The sequence below is a fragment of the Papio anubis genome, chromosome 1, assembly GCF_008728515.1.
Source record: "Papio anubis isolate 15944 chromosome 1, Panubis1.0, whole genome shotgun sequence".
NCBI classification, from domain to species: domain Eukaryota; kingdom Metazoa; phylum Chordata; class Mammalia; order Primates; family Cercopithecidae; genus Papio; species Papio anubis.
This window is the reverse complement of record NC_044976.1, coordinates 50,732,057-50,747,324: the sequence shown is the minus strand read 5'-3', so window position 1 is coordinate 50,747,324 and position 15,268 is coordinate 50,732,057. Positions and strand designations below refer to the sequence as shown.

The window sequence follows — 15,268 nt, the reverse complement described above, 5'->3', positions numbered from 1 at the left end:
TACCAGTGAGCTACGATAGCACCACTGCACTCCAGCCTGGGCAACACAGCAAGACCCTGTCTCAAAAGAGAAAACAATGATGACAACAAAAAACTAATCATATATTAGGAAATGCCCCAGAGGTAATTTTAGTTTTACTGTTCCATGAGACTTCAGTATTTAAGTGCATGTACCAGCTACGCCAGTGATCTGGTTACATACAAAAATGTGAATAGAACCACATACAATCACTTTAACTCATCAGCCCTAAAACTAAATTGGTAATTATTTAAACTAAAGTCTACAGTGCAGTGGTTAAGAGTAGGGACACAAGAATCAGACGCCTGGGTTTGATGGCAGCTCCACCATTTGCTAGCTGTATGATCATGGGCAAGTTACTTAAGTTCTCTGTGTCTTTTTTGCTTCTTTAAGAGATGGGGTCTTGCTATGTTGCCTAGGCTGGCCTCAAACTCCCGGGTTCAAGTGATCCTCCCACCTCAACCTGTACCTAGGACTATACACATACACTATGGCACCCAGCTAAGTTCTCTGTATCTTAATTTCCTCATCTGTAAAAAGGTACTTAGCATACTCATGTCATAGAGTTAGTATAAAGATACATATATGCTTAGAATAGTGCCTGATACATACTAAATAATATTTATTTATTATTAGTTAATACAATGGTGAAAATAATCTCACTGTAAGAACATGAGGCCTGGTGTGGTGGTGCAATCCGAGCACTTTGGGAGGCTGAGGTTAGCAGATCGCTTGAGCCCAGGAGTTCAAGACCAGCCTGGGCAACATGGGGAAATCCCATCTCTACTAACAGAAAATTTGGCTGGACATGAAGGTGTGTGCCTGTAGTCCCAGCTACTCAGGAGGCTGAGGTGGGAGTATTACCTGAGCCTGGGATGCAGAGGTTGCAGTGAGCCGAGATCACGCCACACTGCACTCCAGTTGGGCAACAGAGCAAGAGCAAGACTCTGTCTCAAAAAATACATATATATGTAAGCCAGGTGACCTTAACCAACAAGGATCTTTAATGGCCTTGACAAAATAGATTAGAAATTTTATATACAATGCTTATTTATTAAAATTTCCATGCTGTCAGAAGTACTAACTTCTAGCTTTCTAAGCTTAAAGTCTATCCTTAGTTCCTCCCTCTCTCCTCATTTTCCATATAGCCACCAAACTCAGTTTTCCAAAATCCTGCTTTCATTAAGTCACTTTTCCTGCTTAAGAATCTATAAAAGCTCTTTACAAATGATCATATTAAAATCTAAATTCATCTGAGTGGATTTTGAAGCCAGCAGTCTTAGTACAACCTCACATCCCACAAAGCCATCAGTCTGCTTTAACCCCCTCTTTGCTAGGCAGTTTGTTGTCTCCCATTTCCCTACGAGATATGCTCCTATGCTCCTTCCCTTCCTTTGTGTAGGCAGGTATTTTTTGCCCTTTTTTTTTTTTTTTTTGAGACAGGGTCTCACTCTGTCACCAAAGCTGGAGTGCAGTAGAGAAATCTCAGCTCACTGCAGTCTCGACTTCCTGGGCTCAGGTGATCCTCCCACCTTAGCCTCCCAAGTAGCTGGGACTACAGGGCACATGCTACCATGCCTGGCTAATTTTTTGTATTTTTGTAGAAATGGGGTCTTGCCATGTCGCCCAGGCTGATCTTGAAATCCTAGGCTCAAGCAATCTGCCCACCTTGGCTTCCCAAAGTACTGGGATTATGAGCATAAGCCACCATGCCCCGTCTGCCCTTTTCTTTCTAGTGCCTAGGTATCATTCATTATCAATTTCAAATCTTTCATTCATCTAGTTATTTGGTGAACATTTATGAATATCTCCTACATGCAATGTGTTGGTTGCTCTGTTAAGGATTCAGGGTCAATAAGAAATTAAGAGAATTCATGTCTATTCTGTTCATCTTCTAGAGATCTGCTTTCTCTGTTACTTTAGTATACTTGCAATAAATTTCACCACTTGTTTTCATATTGTTTTATCTATATTAGTTCTGTTTCATGTCTTCATCCAACAGATATTTCTTGCTCACCCACTCCGTACTAGGGTGTTTGCTAATGATACCTGTGGTATATAAGATAGACATAGTAGAGAAAATTGACACACAACAAGGAATTACAAATGTACTGATTATTACAAATAGTATGCATAGAATTCTAGGAATGCATATAATAGAGAGAGTTACCCCAGTTGGGAGTTAAAGTATATTTGAAAAAATGTCATTTATGGTGACACCTGAATAATGAGTGGGGGTTAGGCAGGTGAAGAGTAGGGGAAGTATGAATCAATAAGGAACCAGCTCTGCAAAAGCCATGAAGCAAAAGAGCACACAATATGGGCAATAATAAGAAAGACTATGAGTATAAATGGAAAAAAATGAATGAGAGGAAAAGAAGAATATTGTGATTAAATACAATGTACAAGAAAATTATGGCCAGGTGTAGTGATGCCTGTAATTCCAGCACTTAGGGAAGCCAAGATGGGAGTATCACTTGAGCCCAGGAGTTCAGGATCAGCCTAGACAACCCTCTCTCTACATAACAAAAAAATACAAAAATTAGCTGGGTGTGGTGGTATGTGCCTGTAGTCCCAGCTACTTAGGAAGCTGAAGTGGGAGGAGCATTTGAGCCCAGGAGGTTGAGACGGCAGTGATCCATGATTGTGCCACTGGGTGACACAAACTTAGCCTGGGTGACACAGGGAGACCCTGTTTCCAAAAAGAAAAGAAAAAAGAAATTACTTTTTCAACTACGAAATGGAATGATTAGACACAACACAATTTAACTGTATGGGATTGTGGGAGATAAAATTTTGTTGAGTTAAAATAAAAATTTAATTAGAAAGAAAATTCAGTTTGCTAAATCAGGTAAGAAAAATACCTGATACATAATCCATAAAACAAAATCTAATAAATGTCAAGAAATACAGTTACTCTTTTAGAACAAAGGATTCTGAACCTGCACACCATAAATGGAGGTAGCAGAGTTCAGATAAAAACAGGTTATATGAATAGGAGCTGTTGTGAATGTGTCCAGTCAGTACTGAAATAACTATGGGGGCTGCACGTAGTGGCTCATGCCTGTAATTCTAGCACTTTGGGAGGCCAAGGTGGGTAGATCACCTGCAGTTAGGAGTCTGAGACCAGCCTGGCCAACAGGATGAAATCTCATCTCTATTAAAAATACAAATATTAGCTGGGTGTGGTGGTGTGTGCCTGTAGTCTCAGCTACTCAGGAGTCTGAGGTGGGAGAATTGCTTGAACCCTGGAGGCGTAGGTTGCAGTGAGCCAAGACTGTGCCACTGCACTCCAGCCTGGGTGACAGAGCAGGACTCTATCTCAAAAAAAAAAAGAAATAAATAACTATGAGGGCCTCATAGCTTTTACAGATATACTTGTACAAACAAATAAAATTTCTAAACACACAGCGCTACCTCACAAACATCAAGGATAGCAATATATGTTATTTGCTTGGGAATGACATCTGATCATCTAACTGTTACAGGATCCTTGGAGTGTTGCTTTTCTGGCTGGAAAGCTCTGTGGCCAGTGGTGCCTTTGCCCGAGTTTTGCTCAGGCCTGCTGTGCTTGTTCTGGCCACTCAGCCTGACAGGCTGTGCTAGGCTTACACTACCAGCCTGGATCCCATGTCTGCCAAGCGTGAGCCAGGCATGGAGCAGCAAGGGGTGTGTGAGAAAGCAAGTATGGGTTCCAGCCACTGCACAGTCAGGCATGCTGGCTGCTGCAGTGAGGCAGGTAGCTCCAGGTGCCGGCACAGGCCCTAGCTCTCTGCCAGGCCATGGCTGGACCAGGTGCACCGCAAGCAGCTTCCACAGCTGCCACCAGGGAATGTGGTGGCATTCGGGAGCTTGGAGACTTCAGTAACCACAGGGCCCCAAAGAGGGAGTCACAGCCCTGGCTCAGGGAGCTCCCAAGTTTGGACTCCCCAAGGGGCTGCAGCTCTTCTCTCCTTCTCTTCACTTGCAATGTGGCAAGCAAAGGGCATGTTTCAGCCTTGTTTGTCACAGCTCTTTCAGCCCTGCCATTCAGCAGGTCCCGAGTTCTTGTCCTGCATCCAGGAAGAATGAGGTATGCAGACAAGTGGAGGGTGAGCAAAGTGAAGGGGAGCTTTATGAGTGACATAATAGCTCAGAGGAGGCCCTGGAGTGGGTGGCTCCTCTCTACAGGCAGGTCGTCACATCGAGTATTCAGCTCTCAGCAGAGAGGTGGCCCTGGAGTGAACAGTTCCCTCTCTACAGCTGGTCATCTCAACGTCTGCAGGTCTCAGCAGAGAGGAGACCCTGGAGTGGGTAGCTCCTCTCTGCAGTTGGTCATCCTGGCGTCTGCTCAACTCTGGCTGACCCCGGGGCTTTTATAGGCTTCGGAGGAGGGGAAGCGTGTGCCGACTGGTCCATGGGTGGCCATGGGCAGGCCGAGAAAAGGCACCACAAGTTCCTGCTACTGTCCATGGGACTGGTGGCCTGGCCCCCTAGCCTTCAGGCCCTTCCTGGGCCTTCACTGGGGACCTGCCCCCTTCTGTTCAGGAACGTGTTTGCCTCCTGCTATTCATGGTACCCAAGCTGTAGGTTCCATGAGGTATCTGCAGGCCATCATCGAGCTGCACACATCCCCCCATCAGCTTCCCTCCTATGCTCCTCAGTGCCCAAGATCCGGAGGGGGCCAAGGTGGCAGGGCACTGGTGTGTCAGCACTGCCCCAACTTTGCTCTGAGATTGGAGTGGGTGCTGACAGTAGGGAAAAGCCAGACAGTAGGAGCAGGCATTTCCAGGCCTGTGAGGCAGGGGGGCCTTCCCAGGCACCCAAGAGTGCAAGGATGCCTGGGTCTGTAGCCACAACTTGGGTAGCTACAGCTGCACCTGGGAGGGTGGGGCTCCTGCCTGCTCCATGGAGCAGAAGGCCCAGGTCTGCAGCCATAACTTGGGAGGCTGCACCTCGGGAGGTCCCACCCCACCAACTCGGAAGGGGTGGGGCTCCCACTTGTCCCTGGCTCCTACAGGCTCCACGGAGTATGCAGCCCTGGCAGCAACTCCCTGCTGCAGCCAGCATGATGGCAGCAGCCACTCCAGACAGGCCACTGATGCCATCACTTTACTGGACAGCAAACTCTCAGAAAGCAGGCATAATGTTCTCTTTTTTTTTTTTTTGGAGACAGAGTTTTGCACTTGTCACCTAGGCTGGAGTCCAATGGTGAGATCTCAGCTCACTGCAACCTCTGCCTCCTGTGTTCAAGCAATTCTCCTGTCTCAGCCTCCCAAGTAGTTGGGATTACAGGCGCCTAGCTAATTTTTGTATTTTTAGTAGACATGGGGTTTCACCATGTTGGCCAGGCTGGTCTCAAACTCCTGACCTCAGGTGATCTACCCGCCGTGGCCTCCCAAAGTGCTGGGATTACAGGCGTGAGCCACCCCGCTTGGCCAGAAGGCCTAATGTTCTTACTCTCATCTTTATATTTCAAATCACAGAATATATTTAATAAATGTTTGTGAAATAGATAATAATATTTCAAATTTGAGAAATAAAATAGGTTTTCAAACCACAATCTCTTTTAAAACTCTTTAGGCCATGAAAGATTGCACTACTACACGCCAGCCGGGGCAACAGGGCAAGATCTGTGAACTACAAATAGTTCACTTTAAAGATTTGACTCTACCTAGTCTTATCTATTACTCCTTGATATTCCAAGGCAGGATTATCTAAATGCTGAAGACTGCTAGTTGTATCCCAGAAAAAAGTAAGCACAGCTACTATTTTCTAATATCCTTAAAAAAAAAATCACATGGAAAGTCATGGGTAAAAGCTTTCTTCACAGAGGTCGTTCTCATAATAATGCTGAGAACTGAGCTCACAAATCCAATAAAACATCTGTGTGATTCTACGTGCATACCAAGTACATAATGTATATTCAATGCATAAATGATTTAGTGACTAAATGAAGAAAAAAGGGAAGGAAAAAGGAAAAAAAAAAAAAAAGAAAAGGAAGGAAAAATTATTTTATACAAAGAAACCTGGCTGGGCGCAGTGGCTCATGCCTGTAATCCCAGCACTTTGGGAGGCTGAGGCGGGTGGATCACCTGGGATCAGGAGTTCGAGACCAGTCTGGCTAACATGGTGAAACCTCGTCTCTACTAAAAATACAAAAATTAGCCAGGCATGGTGGCAGGTGCCTATAATCCCACCTACTTGGGAGGCTGAGGCAGGAGAATCGCTTGAACCTGGGAGGTGGAGGTTGCGGTGAGCCGAGACCGTGCCACTGCACTCCAACCTGGGTGACAGGGTGAGACTGTGTCTCCAAAAAAAAAAGTGAAAGAAATCTAAGAAAGAAGTGGAATTATCACCCACTCTAATAAAACAAATTTTAATCATTATTATACCAAACTAAGTTTAAAAATAAAATCTCTTTAAAAGCCCAATAATTATCATTAGACATTTTACAACTGATTTTAAAAAATATTTAAATTCAAGAAAGACTTCACGTGCAAATAGGCAAAGAATATTTATATAATTCTGTTAATTGTGTATAGTATGCACAATTTCACTTTAGTTACAAAATATAGCTTAATTCAAAATGAATCATTTCCTTTTGGAACCTTATTTAAAGCCATTTTGGGACTTACACTAAGCTGTGTTTAAATATTAACAACAGTTAAAAATAATAAATATTGACCAGGCGCAGTGGCTCACGCCTATAATCCCAACACTCTGGAAGGCTGAACGGGGTGGATCACTTGAGGTCAGGAGTTCAAGTCTGGCCTGGCGAACACGGTGAAACCCCGTTTGTACTAAAAATACAAAAACTCAGCCGGCTGTGGTGGTAGGCACCTGTAATCTCAGCTACTCGAGAGGCTGAGTGAGGCAGGAGAATCGCTTGAACCCAGGAGGCGGAGGTTGCAGTGAGCCGAGATCACACCATTGCACCCCAGCCTGGGCGACAGAGCAAGACTCCATCTCAATAAATAAATAAGTATTTATAGTAGGAGGGGGGACATTTTTAAAATCTCACCACTAATATTATAGATACGAGGCTAATTTCATGACCTAAATGCAAATCTAACACTAATTATCATAACATAAAAAGGTAAAATGACACATCCAATGAACAACTAGGTTACAAATTTGACATCTTGTCTTTCTGTAATGAAATTCCCCATAAATGAACTAAACCATACAATATGAACTGATTTCACTGTTAATTAATTATAAATAAAACTTATACATAATCATGCTTTTTTCACCTTCACTCATGTTTTCAACTATGAAAAATACGCCTTCATGGTAAATCTTACCTCATTGTATCTGTTGCTGGGAATTTTGATGCTGGTTTTCCGAACTTCCATATCAACCACCAAACCTTGAACTACTGGCAAGGTATACTGGTAATTTCTGAAGTCCTGCGCCAAAGCAGATTGAAGCAGAATAAAATAATTCATCAATGGTAGGGTTTAATTTATAGTAATAAAATTAACACAAATGGAAAAAATGTCAATATTGAAAGATCCTATTTATTTAAATAATAAGGAAATGTATAATGGAAGCCCCACTGTACATATTTTAGCTCTTCAGTTAGTCTTTAAACTCTTATAAGTAAACCAAACATTATCATATACCTCTTATACCAACATTAAAAAGTATTTTTGGGCCGGGCGGAGTGGCTCCACCTGTAATTCCAGCACTTTGGGAGGCTGAGGCGGGTGGATCACGAGGTCAGGAGATCAAGACCCTCCTGGCTAATATGGCAAAACCCCGTCTCTACTAAAAATACAAAAAAAATTAGCCAGGCATGGTGGCAGGTGCCTGTGGTCCCAGCTACTCGGGAGGCTGAGGCAGGAGAATGGCGTGGACCCGGGAGGCGGAGCTTGCAGTGAGCAGAGATCATGCCACTGCACTCCAGCCTGGGCGACAGAGCGAGACTCTGTCTCAAAAAAAAAAAAATTTTTTTTGAATGTTTACCCTGCTTTACCAGCACTTAACATTTTCAATATTAATTTGTTAACTATCTGTCTCCTCCCTCTAAGGTGAAGATCCAAGAGAGTATAAATTCTCAGTTGTTTTGTTCTTGCTATATCTTTAATGCCTGGAACATCTTAGGCACTCAATTGAATATCTATAAGGAAACACATACACACTAACACACCATCTATCTGGTATTGGTGAAACAAAATGAGCAAGAGTGTTGGAGTCAAGGTCAAAGTAATAGCAAATGGCTAGATTTTATAGGTTCTTATAGGTCACCACGAGGACTTTTGCCTTTAGGCTTCTGACCTGTTTTAACAGATCTGACTTCTCTGTAATGAATAGGCGGTAAGGGAGGAAGAATAGAAGAAAAGTTCAGATAAATACAATAAAAACAATCCAATAAAAACAATCCAGGTAGGAGATAGTGAGAGCTTAGTTTTTTTGGTTTTTTGTTGTTTTTTTTTTTTTTGTTTTGTTTTTTGTTTTTGATATGGAGTCTCACTCTGTTGCCCAAGCTGGAGTGCAGTGGCGCGATCTTGGCTCAGTACAACTTCCGCCTCCAGGGTTCAAGCAATTCTCATGCCTCAGTCTCTCAAGTAGCTGGGATTACAGATGTGTGCCACCATGCCCGGCTAATTTTTGTATTTTTAGTAGAGACAAGGTTTCACCATGTTGGCCAGACTGGTCTTGAACTCCAACCTCAGGTGATCCAACCGCCACAGCCTCTCAAAGTGCTAGGATTACAGGCGTCAGCCATCGCACCTGGCCAGGATGTTAACAGTTTAAGAAGAGATGAGAAGTTGTCAGTTTCTAGATAGATAGGATGGATAGATAGATAGATAGATAGATAGATAGATAGATAGATAGATACAGAGAATTTATTTATTTATTTATTTTTATTTTTATTTTTTTCCTAAGACAGAGTCTCACTCTGTTACCCAGGCTGGAGTGCAGCGGCGCAATCTTGGCTCACTGCATCCTCTGCCTCCTGGGTTCAAGCAATTATCCTGCCTCAGCCTCCCGAGTAGCTGGAATTACAGGCATGCACCACCAGGCCCAGATAATTTTTGTATTTTTAGTATGGAGATGGGGTTTCGCCATGTTGGCCAGGCTGATTTCAAACTGCTGACCTCAGGTGATCTGCCCACCTTGGCCTCCCAAAGTGCCGGGATTACAGGTGTGAGCCACTGTGACCAGCCTGTTTCTAGACATATTTTAAAGGAAAATCTGACAATATTTGCCACCATGGATGTGGAATGTGAACAAATGATAAAGATGATTCTAAATTTTATAGCCAGGGCTACTAGAAGACTGGAACCACCATTTACTGAAATGTAGAATATGATGTGAGATGGAAGGTATTTCTAAGTAACTTGACTTCATTACTTGCAAAAAAAAAAAGCTCAAGAATATTGATATCCAGCACCCAACTGGTAAAATCACAATGTCTGGCAACCAATAAAAAAATACCAAACATGCAAAGAAGCAGGAAAATACAGCTCAAAATAAGGTAAAAAAAATCAATCCATGGAAACTGAGCCAGAACTTATACAAGATGTTAGAATTACCAAAGGCATTACAATAGTTATTATATTGTATTCTACATGTACAGGATGCTAAGCAGAGACATAAAAGATCTTAAAAGACCCAATCTTAGCAGTATAACTTCTAGAGATGAAAATTACAGTATTTGAGATTGTTTAAAAGATTGATGGAACTAACAGCAGCTTAAACACTCCAAAATAAAATATTAGTGAAATTGAGAGCACAGCAATAAAACCCATCCTAAAAGAAAACAGAGAGAAAAAAGACTGAAAAAGAAACAAAAAGAACATTACTAAGCCATGAAACAATTTCAAGCAGCCTGATATGTATGTAACTGGAGTAATCTCCTTCAGGGAGAGAAAGGGATGAACAGAAAAAATATCACATGAAAACTATAAACCCATAGATTCAAAAAGCTCAATGAACCCCAAGTACAGGAAACATGAAAACTACACTATAGCACATTATAATCAATTTGCTTCAAACCTGTGATTTTAAAAAGCTTTTAAAACTACCCAGAGAAGGTCAGGCACAGTGGCTCATGCATGTAATCCCAATACTTTGGGAGGCTGAGGTGGAAGGATGGCTTGAGCCCAGGAGTTGGAGACCAGCCTGGGAAACATAGTGAGACCCTGTCTGTATAAAAAATAAACAAAATTAGCTGGGCATAGTGGCATGCACCTGTAGTCCCAGCAACTTGGTAGGCTCACTTGGTAGGATCACTTGAGCCCTGCACGTCAAGGGTGCAGTGAGCCATGATTGTGCCACTGCACTCCAGCCTGGGCAACAGAGTGAGACCCTATTTCCAAAAAAAGAAAGAAAAAGAAAAACAACAGCAAGAAAATAAAAAATTGTTATGTAGAAAGGAATAAAGATGAGACGGAAAACAATGCAAACCAGAAGACAGTGGAGCAATATCTTAAAAATACTCAAAGAAGAAAAATCAGGCTGAGTGCGGTGGCTCACACCTGTAATCCCAGCACTTTGATAGGCCAAGGCAGGAGGATCCCTTGAGGTCAGGAGTCCAAGACCAGCCTGGGCAACATAGTGAAATGCTGTCTCTACTAAAAATACAAACATTAGCTGGGCATGGTGGTGCACGCCTGTAATCCCAGCTACTTGGGAGGCTGATGTGAGAGCATTGCTTGAGCCCGGGAGGTGGAAGTTGCAGTGAGCCAAGATTGTGCCACTGCACTACAACCTGGGTGCAAGAGTGAGACTCTGGCTCAAAAAAAAAAAAAAAAAAAACCCAAAAAACAAAAACCAAAACTCAACCTAGACGTCTCCATCCACCAAAAGTATCTTCCAAATATGAAGATCAACTAAAGATGTTGTTAGAAATACAAAAGTTAAAATAATTCATCAGCAGCAAACCTACACTGTAAGAAATATTATAGGCAATCATTTTGGCAGAAGGAAAATGATACTAGATGAAAATACAGAGTTATACAAAGGAACGAAAAACACTGAAATGACAACTAGATGGGTAAATCTACAAGATTTTTTCCTTTTTTTGAAACAGAGTCTCACTCTGTTGCCCAGGCTGGCGTGCAGTAGCACAATCTTGGCTCACTGCAACCTCTGCCTCCTGGGTTCAAGCGATTCTCCTGTCCCAGCCTCCTGAGTAGCTGGCATTACAGGCACGTGCCACCACGCCCGGCTAATTTTTATATTTTTAGTAGAGACGGGGTTTCACCATATCAGCCAGGCTGGTCTCGAACTCCTGACCTTGTGATCCACCTGCCTTGGCCTCCCAAAGTGCTGGGATTACAGGCATGAGCCACTGCACCCAGCCAAGATTTTTTTTTTCTTATTATTCTCTCTAAAAGACAGTGACATCAGCAAGATGGTTGACTGGAGTTGCCTAGCTCTTGCTCCCATCTACTCAACAAAAGGGACCAAAACAACTAATAAACAAACTATATTTCAACTGGAGTGGCTGTGGAAGTATGCTGGAGGCACCAGGAGGAATGCTGAAATTCCTGTGGAACACCAGATGCCCGGGATAGCACCACAGAGACGGGAGCAAAGCCTTCTGCCTCTGCCACACTGCCTCCCTGCAAGGAGTGGCCTGGAGTCAGGAAGGACCACTTCTAATGGGGAAAGGGTAAGCTGGGGACCCATGATCCCCATGACCATTGCAGCCGCCTGCATTCCTTGCTACAAGAGAGTCCCGCAGTCCTCACAAACCCTGAATCCAGTTTGTAGCTGCCTGCAGTTCACTGGACTATACTGCTCCAGAGTTGGTGCCCATGTCATACACCTCCCAGCCCCCATTCCCAGTCACAGCATGGTGCCATCTTGAAACTGGACCCTCTGCTAGAGTTCATCCTGCCTGGGGGCCAATTGCCACTGCATCTCTCCATCTCTGAAGCCCCACTGTCAGTCCATCACACACACAGGTAGCTGTATCACCACCATCTAGCTGCTGAGAGCCTAGGCCCAACAGAATGAGGGAGCCCTGGCACTGAACTCATATGGCACCTCCCTGCTCCAGGGAACAGGCAGACCTGTACAGTGGAGAAACCAACACACAGCTGGCTGGCCTGCTGTGCCCAGCTGGACAAGCAGCCTAGCATAATAAAGGCCATATGTGACAAACCCACAATTAACATCATACTGAATGGGAACAATGGAAATCTTTTCCTCAAAGATCAGGAACAAGATACAGACGCCCATTTTAATCACTTCTATTCAACATAGTCCTAGCCAGAGCAATTAGGCAAGAGAAAGAAATAAAAGGCATCCAAATTGAAAAGGAGACAGTAAAATTGTGCTTGTTTGCAAATGACATGACCTTATACATAGAATGTATAAGGTCAAGATGCCACCAAAAACCTGTTAGAGCTAATAAACAAATTCAGTAAAGTTGTAGGATACAAAATCAACACGTAAAATTAGTAGTGTTTCTATATGCTAATAAAAAATAAAGAAAACAATTCCATTTACAGTAGCTATAAAAAAAATAAGATACCTAGGAACACAGTTAAGAGGTAAAAGATCTTTACAAGGAAACCTATAAAACACTAACAGGCCGGGCGCGGTGGCTCAAGCCTGTAATCCCAGCACTTTGGGAGGCCAAGACCAGCGGATCACGAGATCAGGAGATCAAGACCATCCTGGCTAACACGGTGAAACCCCGTCTGTACTAAAAAATACAAAAAAAAAAAAAAAACTAGCCGGGCGAGGTGGCGGGCGCCTGTAGTCCCAGCTACTCAGGAGGCTGAGGCAGGAGAATGGCATAAACCCGGGAGGCGGAGCTTGCAATGAGCTGAGATCGGGCCACTGCACTCCAGCCTGGGCGACAGAGCGAGACTCCATCAAAAAAAAAAAAAAACAAAAAAAAAAAAAAAACAAAAACAAACACTAACAAAGGAAATTGAAGAGAATACAACTAAATGGAAAGAGATTCCATGTTCATGGATTGGAAGAATTAATACTGTGAAAATGGCCATACTACCTAAAGCAATCTACAGATTTAATGCAATCTCTATCAAAATGCCAATGACATTCTTCACAGAAATACAAAAAAAAAAACCTTAAAATTCTTATAAAACCACAAAAGGCCTCAAATGGCCAAAGCAGTCCTGAGCAAAAAGAACAAAGCTAGAGATATCACACTACCTGACCAAATATACTACAAAACTATAGTAACCAAAACAGCATAGTAGTGTCCAAACCAACTGTACAGAATAGAAGGCCCATAAACGAATTTGCACACCTACAGCCAACTGATTTTCGACAAAGGTGCCAAGAACACACACTGCAGAAAGGACTCTCTTCAATAAATAGTACTTGGAAAAGTGGATATATCCACATGCAGAAGAATGAAACTAGATCCCCTTCTCTCCCCATATACAAAAATCAACTAAAAATGGATTAAAGTCTTAAATATAAAACCCAAAACTATGAAACAATTAGAAGAAAACAGGGCAAATGCTTCACAATATTGGGCTAGGCAAGGAATTTTTAGATAAGATCCCAAAAGCACAGGCAATAAAAGCAAAAATAAACAAATGGAATTATATCAAACTAAAAAGATTTTGCATAGAAAAGGAAACTATTAACAGAGTGAATACACAACCTACAGAAATGGGAGAAAATATCTGCAAACTATACATCTGAAAAGCAGTTAATATTCAGAATATATAACAAACTTAAGAGCAAAAAGACAACCCAATTAAAAGATAGGCAAAAGGCACTTCGGGAGGCTGAGGTGGGTGGATCACTCGAGGCCATGAGTTTGAGACCAGCCTGGCCAACATGCGTCTCTACTAAAAATACAAAAATTAGCTGCGCATGGTGTTTCGTGCCTGTAATTCCAGCTACTGGGGAGGCTGAGGCACAAGAATTGCTTGAAGCCAGGAGGTGGAAGTTGCAGTGAGCCGAGACTGCACCACTGCACTCCAGCCCAGGCGACAGTGCGAGACTCCATCCCCCATCGCCAAAAAAAAAAAAAAAAAAAAAAAAAATTTAAAAAGATAACTGGAACTATAGCTTTTAAGCCTGACAGATGAGGAAATCACCAAACCTACTCCTCAAAAAGCAACCAAAAAGCTGTGTAAGTGGTTTAAAAAGAACCATGTCAGTGCTCTGGAATTAGATCAAAGGCATACAACATTAAGAAGCATTTTGGCTGGGCATGGTGGCTCATGCCTATAATCCCAGCACTTTGGGAGGTTGAGGTGGGCGGATCACCTGAGGTCAGGAGTTTGAGACCAGCCTGGCCAACATGGTAAAACCCTGTCTCTATGAAAAAATACAAAAAATTAGCCAGGCGTGGTGGCAGGCACCTGTAATCCCAGCTGCTCTGAGGGCTGAGGCAGGAGAATCTCTTGAACCAGGGAGGTGGAGGTTGCAGTGAGCCAAGATTGCGCCACTGCACTCCAACCTGTACAACAGAGAGACTTCGTCTCAAAAAAAAAAAAAAAGTGTTTTTTTCATGAAAACTACTGAATTCTGAATTGAGTCTGTGACCTTCTTGCCTGGGGCTGCCCCCTAGCCCCATTAGGCAGTTAGGTAGTTCAACTAGGGCAAGGGAGCTTGTAAAAACAATAAGCTTTGCAGCCAGGAGCAGTGGCTCACGCCTGTAATACCAGCACTTTGGGAGGCTGAGGCAGGTGAATCATTGAGGCCAGGAGTTTGAGATCATTCTGGCCAACATGGCAAAATGCTCTCTCTATAAAAAATACAAAAATTTGCTGGGTGTGGTAGTGTGCTCCCATAGTCCCAGCTACTCAGGAGGCTGAGGCACGAGAATTGCTGGGAGGTGGAGGTTGCAATGAGCTGAGATCGCGCCACTGCATTCCAACTTGGGCGACAGAGTGAGACTCTGTGTCAAATAAAATAAAACAAAACAAACAAAAAAATGAGCTTTGCTACTTGAAGGAGTTTACTTGCTATGGAACATTGTCAAAGTGGTAATCTCAGTGGTTACTAAAAAGGGAGGCTCAGTAGATTGATTAGCTTGAGTTCACTAAACCTGTTTGGGGTAAGTTCTGGGAGATGTGACAACCATAGGTAGCTTCATAAACTGTTTATTTAATATCCAGATATCCAGGATTGATCCTAGTCTGTGCATATATGCAGCGGAGAACTTAGTGGACTCAAGCCAATCAATATTCTTGGCCAACAGAGTCAGAACCTGTGCATGTGTGTAGGAGACATGAGAGCGCCCAGAAGAAAGGAAAACAATGAAGTTTAAATTCCAGTCCATATTCAGATCCATCAGCAGAGAGCAGTAGCCTTA

The 15,268-nt window shown here is 43.0% G+C and overlaps 1 protein-coding gene across 4 annotated transcripts in view; it reads right to left on the bottom strand.

Annotated features, from left to right (window-relative positions):
- Nucleotides 1-15,268, bottom strand: part of ZFYVE9 (zinc finger FYVE-type containing 9) — a 200,964-nt gene that overhangs the window by 39,289 nt on the left and 146,407 nt on the right. For all 4 annotated transcript variants that reach the window (XM_021941549.2, XM_031668706.1, XM_031668716.1 and 1 more), the window contains one exon: nt 7,305-7,409. In XM_021941549.2, coding sequence (XP_021797241.2) covers nt 7,305-7,409 — 105 coding nt within the window. The remainder of the gene's footprint in view (nt 1-7,304; nt 7,410-15,268) is intronic.